This window comes from Salmo salar, chromosome 25 (genome assembly GCF_965601325.2).
Source record: "Salmo salar chromosome 25, fSalSal1, whole genome shotgun sequence".
NCBI lineage: Eukaryota > Metazoa > Chordata > Actinopteri > Salmoniformes > Salmonidae > Salmo > Salmo salar.
Genome location: NC_138315.1, coordinates 21850786 through 21868042, shown reverse-complemented (window position 1 = coordinate 21868042; position 17257 = coordinate 21850786). Strand labels below are relative to the sequence as shown.

The following is a 17257-nucleotide window of genomic DNA, read 5'->3' as shown; positions in this document are numbered from 1 at the left end:
TGTCTCTGTCATGGGTTAGGCTTGAAATATAGTTTTTCATTTGGGGGGGGGGGTTGCAAGAACATTTGGGATGCTTTAGGGGGGCTTTAAAAAAAAAAGAGGTTTAGGCAGTCACAAAGCACTGCATAAACATGGGCCTGATCTCAGAATGTGTACAGGAGTAAAGATGTCATACACAAGGTTCATGTTCAAAATTGATTTGACTATTTAGTGCAGGGTTTCCCAAACTCGGTCCAGGGGTCCCCCCTGGGGGAACGTTTTGGTTTTTTGTCCTAGCACTACACAGCTGATTCAAATAACCAACTTGTCATCAAGCTTTGTTTATTTGAATCAGCTATGTAGTGCTAGGGCAACACCCATAACGTGCATCCAACGGAGGGCCTCAGGACTGAGTTTGGGAAACACTGATTAGTGTACAAACATATTCATGTTCTTTACACAGGTTAGCATTTTTCGTCATGAATCTTGTTCTGGAGGCAGTTCTGCAGAGTGGTCACTAGCTGGCACAGCTACAAAGTCAAAATATGATTTTAAACCTAACCTTAACCACACTGCTAACCCTAATGCCTAACCTTAAATGAATACCAAAAAACTAGTTTGAGTTATCATGAATTTGTACAATATAGCTAATTTTGACTTTGCAGTTGGCCCTTCTAGCAGAAATCGCTTAGTCCTGCCTCCAGGGCAAGATTCATGACAATAAATATAAACTTGCATTCTTTACATGATATACTTGTTTTATTTACAACAGCCCTTTTGCAGTTGACCCACACTAGAAAACAACTCAGTAAAATGTCTGAAATCAACATTTGTCCAAAATGTCATTATTTACAAAAACAGAAATTAGACTTAAAAACATACATTTCCATCATGGGATTCTCCCCTCTTCCTTTCCTAACAAAACAGCTCTCTGTTGGTTTGCAATCAAGAAGGACAATAGTTTTTCATTGACGGACAATATCAATATAAAACCATCATGAGAATCTTGTATATTTCACAACAGTTCCCACCAAAACGTGGGTCAAGTTCCAGCCCTAGTCCTCACTCTCCTTGTTGTTGACTGCTGTGTAGATGACCTGGTTCCTGTGTTTGATCCTGGAGTTGCTACCCGTACTGCTGGGATCCCCCTTCTTCCCACTGCTGCGCTTGGGGATCCGGACATGGGGCTCCTCCCCCTTCCTTTCCAGGGGTGAGGAGTGAGAGGGGGTAGGCAGGTTGAGGGACAGGCCAGAGGGAGTAGCGGGGTCTGATTTGGGCTCAAGCATGGACAGGACCATGCGACTGGGGGGGTAGCTCTCCAGAGGCTCCCTGAGTCCCGTCTCTCTCCTGCTTCCCCCGTCTCACCCTCAGGCACCACTGCATCCGGGCCCTCCCCCTTACCCTTTTTCTCTCCTCCCTCCTTCTCCCCCTCTTCTTCCTCTATGGTCATCTCATCAGGGTTGTATGAGCTGGACAGGCCTGAGGTGTCAATAGGGTACTCACTAGGATAATCATCCGCACTCGACATCATCATCATCCTCCAGCTCTGGGGCTCCTGTGCCCATCTGTCCCCCGACCTGGGCATAGATGTCTGTGAGGCCCTGGGTGGCACAGAGCTGGGTGGTCTGGGGGTTGGTGCTGTAGCTGGGATGGGGGCCAGGCAGGATCGTAGGCTGGCACGGTCAGGCTGAAGTTGTCTGGGATGGACAGCTCACCTCCCAGTTCACCCACAGCCTCCATCATGGCTGCCTCAGACGCACTGATGTCCCACCTGGACAACATACAGAAGTAGTTAAGTGTGGGTGTGTAAGTGAGGGGTGGTCTGTAAGTATACAAATGTGTATGTGTGTGAGAGAACAAGTGTTTAAGTGAGATAGCAGGGTGTGTCGTATGTGTGAGAGAGAGAGGAATACAGACAATGTGAGTATTTGACCTTATGTGCAGGCCGTTGTTCTGTGGAGGGTTCCAGTAGTTAGGGCTGACAGCCAGCAGGTTGTCTTTTAGCCTTCGGGGTGGCCAGCCACTCTGGATCATACTCCAGAACCTGGGATGAGCTTGGGCCTGTCTGCTACCTCTACGATCTGAAACACACACCATACAAGTCAGCATCAACTCAGACATGCACCATAGAGAAGACACCTATAGCCCTTACTAGCATAAAACAAGATCTTCAAGCAAGCTGTTTCACAGACCAAGATGAACAGATGCTCCATAAATTCAGGAGTAGGTTTAATCTGGATCTATGAAACTGGACCATAATCACACACCATCCATGCCACGTGTAATCACCCTCTCTCACCTGTAGAAAGTCCATGTAGGGGAGGCACTTATCCAGTGAGAGGAATTTGGTAGTGCGGAGGGCAGCATCATCATTGGCCTGAAGGTAAAAACAGAGCAGCAATATAACCAGTGCTGCATAGGAAATATCAGTTCCGTGACCTAGCAACACAACAATGACAATCAGGATAAAGAAGATATTGGTTTGGGATTATGCAAAAATCACAGAATCTTAATTCTGATTAATCAGAAAGAATCACATCTCTGAATATCCACAGCAGTCTCTCTACATAACCGTAGTCAGTTCAGCTCACCGGGTGCTGCATAAGGGCAGCAAACTTGACGTGGAGGTGTGCAGAGAACCAGTAGTTAGGCTGCAGATGGGCCAGGAGCACTGCAGCCGCAGGACTCCACCTCCTGCCTCTGGAACAACTTCTTCCTCAGTAGCTGCCCCGTGCTGCCATAATGGTAGATCCCACGAGGCCAGTCATGGGTCAGGAAGACATCCACAGCCATCTGGATCTAGTGGCAAAATAGGGGAGGCATGATGACAAATATGATAAAATGGGGGGGACATAATTTGATATATTAACCTTGTAAGTGGTAGTCACCTGTTTGAGTTTGAAGACATCAATGTTCCTGATGTGGTAAACACTGCGTAGAGTTTCTGGGATATGGAGGGAACTCGTAAAGCCCTGTAAAAAAAGGACATTCATTCAATGTTAAAAACGGTTGGGCTGCAACGCATTTGCAGGAACAGGAGGATATATCTACTAGAGATTTTTGACCTCACATTTCCTGTATTCATGCCCTTTGAAGATTCCAGACAAGCCACCTATCCTTACTCCTTTGTAGCGCACAACGCCAGCATAACCTGATGGAACACCACATACACTGTTATTATTACATGCACAATAACATTTTCAGGCAAGTGAAAACTGCTCCTGAATTGCCTGATGGGCAAATTGCCTTGAGATGTCAATCTGTGGAACTTGTAATATGCGTGTTAACTTTGTAGCCAGAGTCTAAAGGTAAGGTCTTACCCACCAGTCCTGGAGGTGGTTGGAGGCCTCATGATCCCCCCCCCATGAAGATGGTCAGGACCAGAGCTTTCTACTCTCCAGAGTAGTACCTGCAACAATCAAGATACAACCATCAGAAATACAACAGATTGTCCCTTAAACTAAAGGAACCATAAGTAGTACTGACAGGGTTGGGTTTAACCCACATGGCTGTTGATTCCTATGGCATTTAAATCCATAGAGGTCACCAGATTACAGTAGCTGCCCTTCTATGTACCTTCTGATATACTGTAGCTACAGTAGTAGTTTGGTTTGCATAACGAGCTAGGTCGAGGGAAATAAATTAATGATATGATGAGAAAGACAAATATAGATACAGTATAATAAAAGTTAGCATATTTGCTCAAACATTTGTGTTGGTTGTTGTCGCTAGCTCTAGAGATATGCTGTCAAAAACTCTCTCTGGGGTTGTAGACAGGTTGTAGCCTTGTCCTGTCTAAGAGACATGGTCATATCAAACGTATAATTTTTTTTCTTCTTCACCTTTTGCTATTTTCATTTACGACGTAGCGTGATTATGATTATGTTGGTTTGTTCCGTTCATCTCAACCAAAACGTATGAATCGAACATATTTTCCCACCTCAGCCTATTTTGCCTAGAGCGCATGCGCACACCACATCCACTAAAGTAAATCGAGCGATGGAGTCATAGGTTGCACTTTCCACAATCAATATAATTTACAAAAAAAAAAACATCCGTACATTATCCCGAAACGTTGTAATTCGGACTACCAACACTTCTTTATGAATAAAACATATTTATATATGAACATAAATGCTTATAATAATCATATGTTTGTCGAATCACCCAAACTTCAATTTCAAATGATCTGCGCGTTTAGAACCAAAATGTACCTAATTGACTTGATTCACAAGTTGACATTCGAGCAATGTAGACAGTGTGCAACTATAAACAATAGTTTCATTATCACAGGAAACGTTATCTGTGGCTTAAACAGACCAAATACACCCGACTAACTCCACCTAACCCATGAAATACTAAGTGCTTCTAAAGTGTTGCGTGATTTAGCTATATTTACTTTTTTAATCTGAGCAGCTGGTCTGGAGGGCAGAGTGTTTGGAAAGTGCTGCTCCGATTGGGGTGCTCGACAGGGGGAAGAGAGATGGCGTGCTTGTTGGAGGCCCCTCTCCGCATCAGCGTGCTATCTGTGAGTCGCTCTTATACTATTTAATAAATACTTTATTTTTGCTATGCACTGCATTCTTCCTAACTGCATTGCATAGTGAAAAGCATTTTATGTGTCGCATCAAGTTATCAATGTGGGTTGAGGGCATGCACTGAAGTTGCTAGCTAGCTACGCTAACTCAGGCTTTGCAGCATTTAGCTAGCTAACGTTAGCTACTGTAGTTAGGGCGGTCTCCCGACGTTCACCCGGAATGACTTAGCTAGCTAACTAGTAACCGGTGACATACATTTACGTGAATCCAATTATAACGAAAACCCGCAACATTTAACTTTATTGCACAGTGACGGTGTAATTAAATAAGGTTATGTTAGCTGGAACCAACCGCGAATTAGCTATTTAGTTGGCTAGCTGTCTATAACCGTACTTACTCTGTTAGTTAGGTAGCATACTATACAGAACTAGCTAATTGTCTGAGTCAGTTTTGGGTAGAAGGCTAGCTAACTATGTCAAGTGTCAACTGCTTTCAGTTTTGTGATCGAGAATCGAATTTCACGTTAAGACTAACGTTTATCATTTTTACTTATGTTTCAAAGTTAGCTATTAAGCTAACGTTAGCAAGATAGTTTAAAGTTATCATACTGGAAACGCCCCCATATGCTGTTGGTAGTGTCATTGACCAGATCACAGGGTTTTGGAGGAAATACATGAAGATGCTATACAGCTCTTCAACAAAATGTGTTCATTTGCCACCTGTTAGTCTGTCAACAGATATGTTTTTCATATTTTACAGGACCTGTAAGGAAATGGCCAAAGCCAGAGCTAGGTTTAACAACATTTACCAAATGTCATATTCAAATCAAATCAAATGTTTTTTGTCACATGTGCTGAATACAACAGGTGGAGACCTTACAGTGAAATGCTTACTTACAAGCCGTTAACCAACAATGCTTTAAGATGTTTTAAGAAAAAAATAAGTAAGAAATAGAAAATGAAAGTATCAAATAATTTAAATATCAGCAGTAAAATAACAATAGCGAGGCTATATACAGGGGGTACCGGAGGTAATATGTACATGTAGGTTGAGTTAAAGTGACTATGCATAGATAATTAACAGAGAGTAGCAGCAGCAGCGTAAAAGAGGGGTCTGGGTAGCCCTTTGATTAGCTGTTCAGGAGTCATCATATTGTCTAAATTTTACATTTCACCCACCTGAAATGTGACGATGCACCCATAACTGCATCTGGACTAGTGGAATTGTAATCTACTTTAATTGTTAAGGAACTTTGTTTCAGATCCCTTACTGACTCATGGCTGATATGGTATGAGTCACAAGGAATACACACGTCACTGCAAATCCCCCTTTTTTTAAGAGAGCTATAGTAGAGCAGTGCCTCTTTGCTCATCAGTAACCTATTACATAGTGAGTCGTGGGGAAAGTTCTGGACGGTCCCTCAATGATAAACATAAGCAAAGTTATCAAGTGACATGACCATCTCGTGCACTGGATGAGTTTACAGCTTGACGAGAGTAGCCTACTGCCTGTCGACCAGTCATATAGTTAGGAGGGGCTTTTCTGGGATGGAGTATCTATCTGGCCCAGGCCGGTGTCTTTCTGCTGAGTGTGTGGTTGGTGTCAGCAGTGGGATGATGAGGGAGGCCAGCGCTGACTCATTGTTGTTCTGTCTCTTGTCACCATGCAGGAGGTCACGGCCACCAGTCGCCATTATGTTGACAGGCTTTTTGACCCTGACCCACAGAAAGTGCTGCAGGGAGTCATGTAAGTACATTACCTTGTGTTGTAGTAGCCTATGTTTTTCTATAGGAAAATAGATATTTGTCCTGTCTTTGTTTCTGTCCCAAATTGGAACCCTATCCCCTACTTGGTGCACTACTTTTGACCAGAGCCTTATGGGAAATAGGATGCCATTTGGGCCTCTGTCTGTCCTTATGTGAGTCTGGTATCTGTATGCGGGTGGAGCAGGCAGCTCTGGAGGGAGCTGTCTGTCAATGATTGATTTGTTTGAGGTGCGATGTGAGCATGCTCAGTGTGAGCTGCTTGGAACACTTTGTTTACATGTGGCTGTACAACCTGGCTGTCAGTGGTGTGTGTTTCTCTCCGATCAGTCAGTGTGATTCATGCTGTGTGGTATGCCAGGTCTCTGCTAGTGTGTGTGTTTCACTGGGCAGTGTGAGTGAGAGCCTCAGCACAGCTTGGACTCGGACAACTTTTCATCTTTATTTTTAACTCTGAGACCCAGCTCTGGTTACGGTTTTGGATGGCTAGCCGAGTCACTTCTTACCTGACTGGTGCAGCAGTACTTTTCCACTGGCCTCCATCTTCTCATGGCGATTTTATTCCATCTCGCTACTTGTATCTTTATGTCATATGCATTGCATTCTATAGGGTCTCAGCAGTTGGCAAACCAGAGTTAGAATTCTGCTCTCTGGATAACTTTTATATACAGTACCAGTCAAAAGTTTGGACACACCTACTCATTCAAGGGTTTTTCTTTATTTTTACTTTTTCCTACATTGTAGAATAATAGTGAAGACATCCAAACTATGAAATATCACATATGGAATCATGTAGTAACCAAAAAAGATTCTTCAAAGTAGCCACCCTTTGCCTTGATGACAGCTTTGCACACTCTTGGCATTCTCTCAACCAGCTTCAACCTGGAATGCTTTTCCAACAGTCTTGAAGGAGTTCCAACATATGCTGAGCACAGGCTGCTTTTCCTTCACTCTGCGGTCCAACTGATCCCAAACCATCTCAATTGGGTTGAGGTCGGGTGATTGTGGAGGCCAGGTCATTTGATCCAGCACTCCACTCCTTGGTCAAATAGCCATTACACAGTCTGGAGGTGTGTTGAGTCATTGTCCTGTTGAATAACAAATGATAGTCCCACTAAGCTCCAACCAGATGGGATGGCATATCGCTGCAGAATGCTGTGGTAGCCATGCTGGATAAGTGTGCCTTGAATTCTAAATAAATCACAGTGTCACCAGCAAAGCACCATCACACCACCACCTCCATGCTTCACGGTGGGAACCATACACGTGGAGATCATCCATTCACCTACTCTGCTTCTCACAAAGACTCAGCAGTTGGAACCAAAAATATCAAATTTGGGCTCATTAGACCAAAGGACAGATTTCCACCGGTCTAATGTCCATTGCTCATGTTTCTTGGCCCAAGCAAGTCTCTTCTTTATTATTGGTGTCCTTTAGTAGTGGTTTCAAATCAAATTGTATTGGTCACATGCACATGGTTAGCAGATGTTAATGCGAGTGTAGCGAAATGCTTGTGCTTCTAGTTCCACAGTGCAGTAATATCTAACAAGTAATCTAACAATTACCCAACTACCTAATACACGCATCTAAAAGGGGTGAAAGAGAATATGTAGATATGGATGAGCGATGGCCGAGCGGCATAGGCAAGGTGCAATATATATCATAAAATACAGTATGTAGATATGAGTAATGTAATATATGTAAACATTATTAAAGTGGCATTGTTTTAAAGTGGCTAGTGATCCATTTATTAAAGTGGCCAGTGATTGGGTCTCGGTCTAGTAAGCAGCCTCTGAGTTAGTTAAAGCAATTCGACCATGAAGGCCTGATTCATGCAGTCTCCTCTTAACAGTTGATATGTCTGTTACTTGAACTTGGTGAAGCATTTATTTGGGCTGCAATATGAGGTTCAGTTTACTCTAATGAACTTATCCTCTGCAGCAGAGGTAACTGTGAATCTTCCTTTCCTGTGGCGGTCCTCCTAAAAGCCATTTTTGAGAACTGCGGGAAACGTTCTTGAAATGTTCCGTATTGACTGACCTTCATGTGTTAAAGTAATGATGGACTGTCGTATCTCTTTGCTTATGAGCTGTTCTTGCCGTAATATGGACTTGGTTTTTTACCAAATAGTGCTCTTTTCTCTATACCACCCCTGCCATGTCACAACACAACTGATTTGCTCAAATGCATTAAGAAGTAAAGATATTGCACTTAACTTTTGTCAAGGCACACCTGTTAATTGAAATGTATTCCAGGTGACTACCTCATGAAGCTGGTTGAGAGAATGCCAAGAGTGTGCAAAGCTGTCATCAAGGCAAAGGGTGGCTACTTTGAAAAATCTCAAATATAAAATATATTTTGATTTGTTTAACCCTTTTTTTTTAAATTAATACATGATTCCATATGTGTGTTATTTCATAGTTTTGATGTCTTCACTATTATTCTACAATGTAGAAACTAGTAAAATGTAAGAAAAACCCTTGAATGCGTAGGTTTGACTGGTACTGTATGTTATTGGCTTATATAAGTGGTGTGTGATGATCAGAATTCTATCCTCAAAGCAACATGTTAACAAGCTTGAACAGCAATGATGTTTCTCAGTTGAGCCTGTGGCTGTAAGCATTAGTGTTTAGACTTGTGTGGTTTAGCGTAGGTGATATGATTGCTACTGTGGTTGAACTCTCAAGTGTTGTTGTTATTGTGGCTGTTGGTAACATGCTGAGGAAGCTCCACACATCTGACCCTGTGTGTGTGTGTGTGTGTGTTCACAGTGACATGAAGAATGCTGTCATCGGAAACAACAAACAGAAAGCCAACCTGATTGTCCTGGGAGCTGTACCCAGGTGTCTCTCTCCATTCACCTGTTTTCCCCACTTGCTCTCTTTCCCCTCCCCTCAACTCAATCTCCAAGCCCAATTGAACGGCAGCGTTGACTGTGTGTGTCTCTCCCCAGGTTACTGTATCTGCTCCAGCAGGGCTCGTCCAGCTCAGAGCTGAGGGCAGAGTGTGCGGTGGTGCTGGGCAGTCTGGCCATGGGCACTGAGAACAACATCAAGTCCCTGGTGGACTGTCACATCATCCCTGCCCTACTGCAAGGTAGATGTATGCATAACACAGACAAATCGATACACACACAATCAGTCACACGCTGTCCAGTGTTAGTCTTTCAGTCATAACTCACTGACAGGACAGCACTCTGACTGAGGAAACATACTCATTCTCTCTCATAGCAAGTGTGTCTCTCTGCAGGTCTCCTATGTCCAGACCTGATCTTCATCGAGGCTTGTCTACGCTGCCTCAGGACAGTCTTCATCAGTCCAGTCACCCCAGTGCAGCTGCTCTACACTGTAAGTCTCTCTCGCTCTTCTCTGTCTGTCTATTCCCCCCGTCCAATACACTCACTCTGACACACATACCATTGGTATGGTGTAACATGCCACCACTATTCTTAGGGATGTGTTGTCAAACTGGGGTGTATTTCTGTGAGTGTGCGCAGTAACAGTGTGTGTGTTACACCTTGTCAGGACCCCACTGTGATCCCCCACCTCATGTCCCTGCTGAGTCGGTCACAGCGGACGCAGGAGTACATCACCCAGATCTTCTCCCACTGCTGCAAGGTCAGTACACCAGCACACATTTAAAACACTTCACATTACAGAAAGATTTCCACTATTGTAATAGAAGACCGAAGACACTACATGTTAAAGTTCATCTGATGATTGACCTATCATTTAAAAACAAATCTGTCTGAAGAATTACTCAGTGTGTGTTTTGTAGACTCCGGAGCACCAGACAGTTCTGTTTAACCACGGGGCCATCCAGAACATTGCTCCTCTTCTCATCTCTCCCTCCTATAAGGTACTATTTGAAACTACTTCTCACCCAGATCTCAGTACTACCATCGCTGACCTTTTATATTACCATGTCTCACTCTCTTCCCCCCTCTTCTCTCACTCTTTTCTTTCTTTCTTTTTGCTCTCATCCTATACAGGTACGGATGCAGGCATTAAAATGCTTCTCGGTCCTGGCCTATGAGAACACTCAGGTCTCCATGACACTGGTGAATGGTGAGGGGCTTTATTTCCCCTTCTATTTCTGTCTCTCTCTCTTTCTCTCTCACTGCTGCTTTGGGACCTGACTGGGACAGCTTCCAGCTATATTCTTCACTCTGTCAGAGGAGTTCTATTCTTGGTGTTATATTGGTATTGTCATGGCAGCAAAAAGTTTGTCAGATGGTGACAATATTGTATAATGAAGTTACTATGAAAATCAATATTCTCCTCTCTGTTCTCAGTGCTGGTGGATGAGGAGCTGCTCTCTCAGGTATTTGTCAGAATGATGCAAAGGGATCAGCCCATTGACATGCAGCTCACAGCAGCCAAGTGGTGAGTGTTTCCTTCACTTGACTATTAAAAGAGGTATGCTTCCATTGACAGTGTTGAAGTAACTGCTGTAAAGTATATGTTTTTCCGCGGACTATTAAAGTAAGAATCTCAAGTGTTTTAGTTTCGGGAAGATGAAATCTCTTTTCCCCCTCTCGCTCACCCTTTGCTTTCTTCCTCTCCCCCAGTCTAACATACATGTGTCGAGCAGGAGCCATTAGGACAGATGACAGCTGCATCGTTTTAAAGGTGAGTATACCATTTTGCATGTCTTGTGCACTCATCTTATGACTTGTCTGGTACTGGTACTGGTACTGGTATGTGTGTGTGTGTGTGTGTGTGTGTGTGTGTGTATAAAATCCCTGTTCCATCCCTGTGTAGGCCCTGCCGTGCCTGGTGAGGATGTGCAGTAAGGAGAGGCTGTTGGAGGAGCGTGTGGAGGGGGCAGAGACCCTGGCCTACCTGATGGAGCCTGATGTGGAGCTGCAGAGGATCGCCAGTGTAACAGACCACCTAGTGGCCATGCTGGCTGACTACTTCAAATACCCCAGCTCTGTCAGCGCCATCACTGACATCAAGAGGGTGAGACACTGGACTTTACTCATTCAACCTAGCCAGGCAATCTTACAAGGCAGAGAACTGTTACCGTCAGGACAACACTGACACTGTTGTGAGAAAAGAACACCACATTCCTTACTTTGGACAAAAACCTCTAACTCTCTTACCTCTCACCAAATATTGAATTGTCTTTATCTGCAGTTGGATCACGACCTGAAGCATGCTCACGAGCTGAGACAAGCTGCCTTTAAACTGTACGCCTCACTGGGCTCCAACGACGAAGATATCCGCAAGAAGGTGGCTTTCACTCAACAGTACACACACGCACCCCTACCCAGCCGCCTTCAGAAATGTGTCCGTGTCCTCTTCCTAACACCCCCCGTCTCTCTCCTCCTCAGATCACAGAGACAGAGAACATGATGGACAGGATAGTGAGTGGCCTGTCAGAATCCAGCGTCAAGGTGCGGCTAGCTGCTGTCAGGTACTGATAACATCCCTACCTCTCCACTGAGGGTGCTCTGACATCCTGAGTGTCCTGTCACATTCTGTCCCTTCTGAGCCTAAGAAGATCTCCTTGCATCCGAGACATCTGACTCTCAAATGGTAGCCGTGTGTGCCTGTTGTGATATTGACTCTTCCTCTGTGTCCAGGTGTCTTCACAGTCTGTCCCGGTCAGTCCAGCAGTTGAGGACTAGTTTTCATGACCACGCCGTATGGAAGCCCCTTATGAAGGTCTATACCAAGGGGTTTCTTTCTCACCATAAAAGATTACTTACTATAAAAATGATCTATGTATGCTGCAAAGTACATGGCCTTCGTAGTGAGACTGTACGTCTCTTCTCTGCTGTGTGTAGTTGTTACAGAACGCTCCAGACGAGGTGTTGGTCATGGCCTCTTCTACACTATGCAACCTGCTACTGGAGTTTTCACCCAGCAAAGAGGTGAGACCAGCAGACAGCAATACAACACTGCTACCTAGCTGGCAATACAACACTGCTACCTAGCTGGCAATACAACACTGCTACCTAGCTGGCAATACAACACTGCTACCTAGCTGGCAATACAACACTGCTACCTAGCTGGCAATACAACACTGCTACCTAGCTGGCAATACAACACTGCTACCTAGCTGGCAATACAACACTGCTACCTAGCTGGCAATACAACACTTGGCAATACAACACTGCTACCTAGCTGGCTTCATGATTGGTAGACAAACACAGCTCAGTAAAGTTGTATGTCAAAAGTTTGGACACCTACTCATTTAAGGGTTTCTTTATTTTTACTATTTTTTACATTGTAGAATAATAGTGAAGACATCAAAACTATGAAATAACACACATATGGAATCATGTAGTAACCAAAAAAAGTGTTGCATAAATCAAAATATATTTGAGATTCTTCAAATAGCCACCCTTTGCCTTGATGACAGCTTTGCACACTCTTGGCATTCTCTCAACCAGCTTCATGAGGTAGTCACCTGGAATGCATTTAAATTAACAGGTGTGCCTTGTTAAAAGTTAATTTGTGGATTTTTTCCCTTAATGCATTTGAGCATCAGTTGTGTTGTGACAAGGTGGGGGGGGGGGGTTATACATCTCCAGGCTGTGTAAGGGCTATTTGACCAATAAGAATGAGTGATGGTGTGCTGCATCAGATGACCTGGCCTCCACAATCAGCCAACCTCAACCCAATTGAGATGGTTTGGGATGAGTTGGACCGCAGAGTGAATGAAAAGCAGCCTGTGCTCAGCACATGTGGGAACTCCTTCAAGACTGTTGGTAAAGCATTCCAGGTGGAGCTGGTTGAGAGAATGCCAAGAGTGTGCAAAGTTGTCATCAAGGCAAAGGGTGGCTACTTTGAAGAATCACTTTTTTTGGTTACGACATGATTCCATATGTGTTATTTCATAGTTTTGATGTCTTCACTATTCTACAATGTAGAAAATAGTAAAAATCAAGAAAAAGACTTGAATGAGTAGGTGTGTCCAAACTTTTGACTGGTACTGTGTGTTTATTTTTTTTGCTTGATGTTTTAGGACTAAATATTAGCTGTCAGGTTGTGAACCTGCAATTTAGCATGATCAGTGGGAGTAAGTGCATATGTTTTGTCTGTGTCTGCAGCCCATCTTGGAGTCAGGGGTGATAGAGTTACTATGCAGTCTGACCCAGAGTGATAGTCCAGCCCTGAGGGTCAATGGCATCTGGGCTCTAATGGTGAGTCACCACTTTACTGCCTTGCTCTGCTGTCACCACTTTACTGCCTTGCTCTGCTGTCACCACTGTACTGCCTTCCTCCACTGATTCTCAGTCAATAGAGCATAAGCAGTGAGGCAACCCTTCAACTGAGAATCTTCCAACTGGAACTTTGGTAAAGTTTCTAACTGCGCAACCCTACTATAGAAGGTGTGTGTCTAACCTACACCATCATGATTGTGTGTGTGTGTGTGTGTGTGTGTGTAGAACATGGCGTTCCAGGCGGACCAGAAGGTGAAGGGGGAGATTGTGAGAGCGTTGGGAACAGAGCAGCTCTTCCGTCTGCTTTCTGACCCTGACTCAAATGTCCTGATGAAGACCCTGGGCCTGCTACGAAACCTGCTCTCCACACGGCCCGTAAGACTGGCACAGAGACACACACACACACACACACACTGAAGGTAGTCTTTGTGTGACTTAAGTCCAATCATAGACCCACATCGTCTGTTGCAGACAGGGCATGTAGAGTCTCCGATTGGGGGGGGGTCTAGGTGCGTTCCTGGCTTCAGGTCTCTTGAGGTGCTTTCTTCTCCATAGCCTGTTCCTGTCCTTCTCAAGCTTCTGCACTTCTTGCTGGTAGAGCTGGCGCCAGATGGAGCGTTCAGCGGCAGTGCCCTCCAGCTGGGTAGGGTTAAGCCTGCACTTTTCCGTTGTGGTCTACAGTTGGTCTTTGTAGCGCCTCCCCTGACCCTCTGCAGAGCTGGCCATACAGGGCTCCCGGTCACGCAAGGTTGTGCACTAGAGTCACCTGATGCGAAAGGCCTCCAGCATCCTGATGTTGCGAGTGTAGATGGGCCACGTCTCGCAGCTGTAGAGGAGAGTTGTCATGACCACTGCCTGGTAAACAGATATTTTTGTGTGAAGGTTGAGGCCTTTTGTTCTGGAAGACCATTCTCCTGAGCCTACCAAAGGAAGCTGAGGCTTGTTTGGTCAGGTTTTGTATTTCTCTTTCGGTACTGCAGTCGCCAGAGAGACAGACACTCAGACTCTGCTTTTAATCATCTCAAGTCTCACTCACACACACATTGTCTCGCCTTTTCATACTCTATCCCGCTTGATCAGTCTCTTTTCTCTAACCTCCTCTCCCTTCTGTCTCCCAGCACATAGACCAGGTCATGAGTTCTCATGGGAAGCAGATCATGCAGGCAGTCACTCTAATCCTCGAGGGAGAACACAGCATCGAGGTCAAGGAACAGGTATGACCCCCCCCCAGCTTATTATACCATGAACACTTTGATGTAGGGTTGCAATATTTCATTCACTTAATCCCAAATTCCCAGGTTTTCCAGTTGGATTATTCCCTCCTTGCTTATTTCCTAATTCCAGGAGTGCTCCAAATTCTAGTAAACCTGTGAATTTCTGAGAAGTTAGCAGTTCTGCAACCCTACTTGTGTCTTTGAGGAACACTTCAGGACAGAGCTGCTGTCTGTGTTTCAGACACTCTGTATCCTAGCCAACATTGCTGACGGCAACACAGCCAAGGAACTCATCATGACCAATGACGACATCCTCCAGAAAATCAAATATTACATGGTAGAGTCTCTTCCCTCCATTAGCCACTGTAGCTATACTTAGTTCTCGACTGCTGATCAGGCTTAAAGAGGTTCACTCAACTCTGTCAACCTTCATCCATGTGTGATTGTTTTTTTATTTAGAACGAGTTTGACCGTCTCTCTTTGCATATATTGTTGACATATCTTAAGCAAGTACTGACATTTTCTCTGTGATATCCTCTCAGGCTCACTCTAATGTGAAGCTCCAGCTGGCGGCCACTTTCTGTATCTCCAACCTGATCTGGAACGAGGAGGACGGTGAGGCCAACGCCATGACAGGTTGTCACAAGCTGGGGGGGGACTGCGGGGGAGCGTGGAAACACAGATGTTCAAAGTGTTTGTGTTAGCTAGTGGTAGTTTCATGGATCTAGTTGTATAAAGTGAATCAAATTCTGCAATGTTATGCATTACGTTGCCGTAATGCATTTATGCTCCACTACATCACTGGTTTTCGTCTGTTTTGAGTAAACACGGTTGGACCGGGTCTCTGGCTCTAACATCCTCCTCTCTAACCTTCCTGCGTCGGGTGTCTCTCTCTGTTCAGGTTCCCAGGAGCGTCAGGACAAGCTGAGGGAGTTGGGCTTTGTAGACATCCTGCACAAACTCACCCAGGCCTCAGACCCCAACCTCTGTGACAGGTCCGACACAGCTACACACACTTCTGATCTCTCACCCGCTTTCCTTCAGTTTCTCTCTCCTATTGACTGACAGACACGCGCACAAACACATGCACGCTCGTTGTGTTGTAGGATGCTGACTCTCTCTCGCTCTCTTTCAGGGCGAAGACAGCAATGCAGCAGTATCTGGCGTGACCCCAGTCTCCGATGTCGTTGCCCCCAACAACACAACTAACAATCCAATGGCCTGCCAGGAGGAGACCTGCCTGCCTGCTGCCATTGTTTTGTTTTCTCCTTCAGTTTAATCTTAGTTTTGTTGCACAAAGACACCTTTGAGCTGCAGCGGCAGACGCCCCCCTTCCACCCCATCACCCCCAACCCAAACCTTACCCCCACCCCACCCGGAGACAAGGTTGGAGGGGGAACTGGGAAACGCTTTCTGCATAGCAACGGTTACTGGAGGGGGGGGGTCATTCAAAGGTTTTTGCCTTTTTTTTATTTTATTTTTTTATGCAAAGATGGATGTGAATGAAGAAGGGTTAGTAGAGTGCAGTACAGTAGCCAGCCAGTGCAGCACAGCGCCGCCATGTGGCCAGGAGGCTTTGGTGCTTTTGGACTCCTAATGAGGAGACTGAACATAAAGATGTCTCAGAGTGGGACGGAGAGCTGGACTAAAGGCTCTGACGAAGAGGGCAGGGTTGTGGGAGCATCGCTTCCTCCTGGTTTTATTTAGCTAATTATTGATATTATTATTATTACTAAAGAGGGGCTTTATGTCACGAGAGGTTGCGTTTGGAAAAAAGACTGCTCAATTTGTACTCTTTTGTGTTTTCTTTTTTTTTGTGGATACATACCTCGTAAATATATATAAACATATAAATATATTTTTTAGATTATAATTTTCCCCCTCTGTTTCTTTTTCTCTGTGTCTTTTCCCGGGTTCCTTGTACAGTAGGGTGTGAACAGAATATCAATGGGAGGATGATGTGGTCAATAGAACAAAGTTAGAAGGTTGACTGGAAATATGGGCTACTTTCACAGACCCAGATTAAGTTTAGTCCTGGACTAAAAAGCACTTTCAATGGAGAATCTCTATTGAGCATAATTTTTAAATCCAGTACTAGATTTAGGGCTCTATTCAATCTGTGTTGTGGAAGTTCAGTGTTATAGCGTGATTGAAATTTCAAGGCAATGTTCCCGCGTTAGTGGTAAACGCTGCATATGTTGGTTCAACCAGAATTTACCTTTACATTTCGATTGCGCAATTTGTAACGATTCAGCGATAGATTTAATTGGGCCCTTAATCTTTATCTGGTAAACCGGCCCATTGCGTGTCACTATGTATGACCCTGACTCTCTCTAGTCTTACCTTTCAGAAGGCACTAAGATGGATCCACGAAATAGGATAAAATGCTAAATGTCCTTTACCTGTAGCCATTTGGTTCCCCCCAGAATCTTCTAGATCTTTCCTCTCCCTGATATTTCCATTCTTACAGAAGCTCTGACAGAATGAATGCTACCATTTGAAATATATGCAGACCTGAAAGATGGACTTGGTCATTGAGTACTGTCTTTTTTTGTTGTCCGCGGGCACTGGGTGGAGGGAAGTGGA

The 17257-nt window shown here is 44.6% G+C and overlaps 1 protein-coding gene and 1 pseudogene across 3 annotated transcripts; one reads left to right on the top strand and one right to left on the bottom strand.

Moving 5' to 3' along the window:
• Positions 1–44: 44 nt before the first annotated feature.
• On the bottom strand, positions 45–3953 carry LOC106586349 (lariat debranching enzyme-like; annotated as a pseudogene). Its single transcript, XR_014382623.1, has 8 exons — positions 3822–3953; positions 3304–3388; positions 3050–3130; positions 2868–2951; positions 2571–2778; positions 2279–2356; positions 1913–2060; positions 45–1750 (listed from the first exon to the last, which is right to left on the bottom strand). The product of XR_014382623.1 is annotated as a lariat debranching enzyme-like (transcript).
• A 241-nt stretch (positions 3954–4194) lies between these two features.
• Positions 4195–17203, top strand: LOC106586351 (armadillo repeat-containing protein 8). Of its 2 annotated transcripts, none has more exons than XM_014173544.3 (22): positions 4195–4507; positions 6187–6263; positions 9052–9123; positions 9234–9376; positions 9530–9627; positions 9805–9897; positions 10058–10138; positions 10272–10347; positions 10575–10665; positions 10851–10911; positions 11044–11244; positions 11422–11517; positions 11619–11701; positions 11871–11952; positions 12075–12161; positions 13344–13436; positions 13683–13832; positions 14576–14671; positions 14913–15008; positions 15214–15286; positions 15573–15666; positions 15807–17203. In XM_014173544.3, the coding sequence occupies exons 1-22, from the start codon at positions 4463–4465 to the stop codon at positions 15838–15840; spliced, it is 2022 nt and encodes a 673-aa protein (XP_014029019.1). In that variant the 5' UTR covers positions 4195–4462; the 3' UTR covers positions 15841–17203. The 2 variants fall into 2 exon arrangements, with proteins under 2 accessions (XP_014029019.1, XP_014029017.1); XM_014173542.3 differs by having other exon boundaries at positions 15214–15307.
• The last annotated feature ends 54 nt before the right edge of the window (positions 17204–17257 follow it).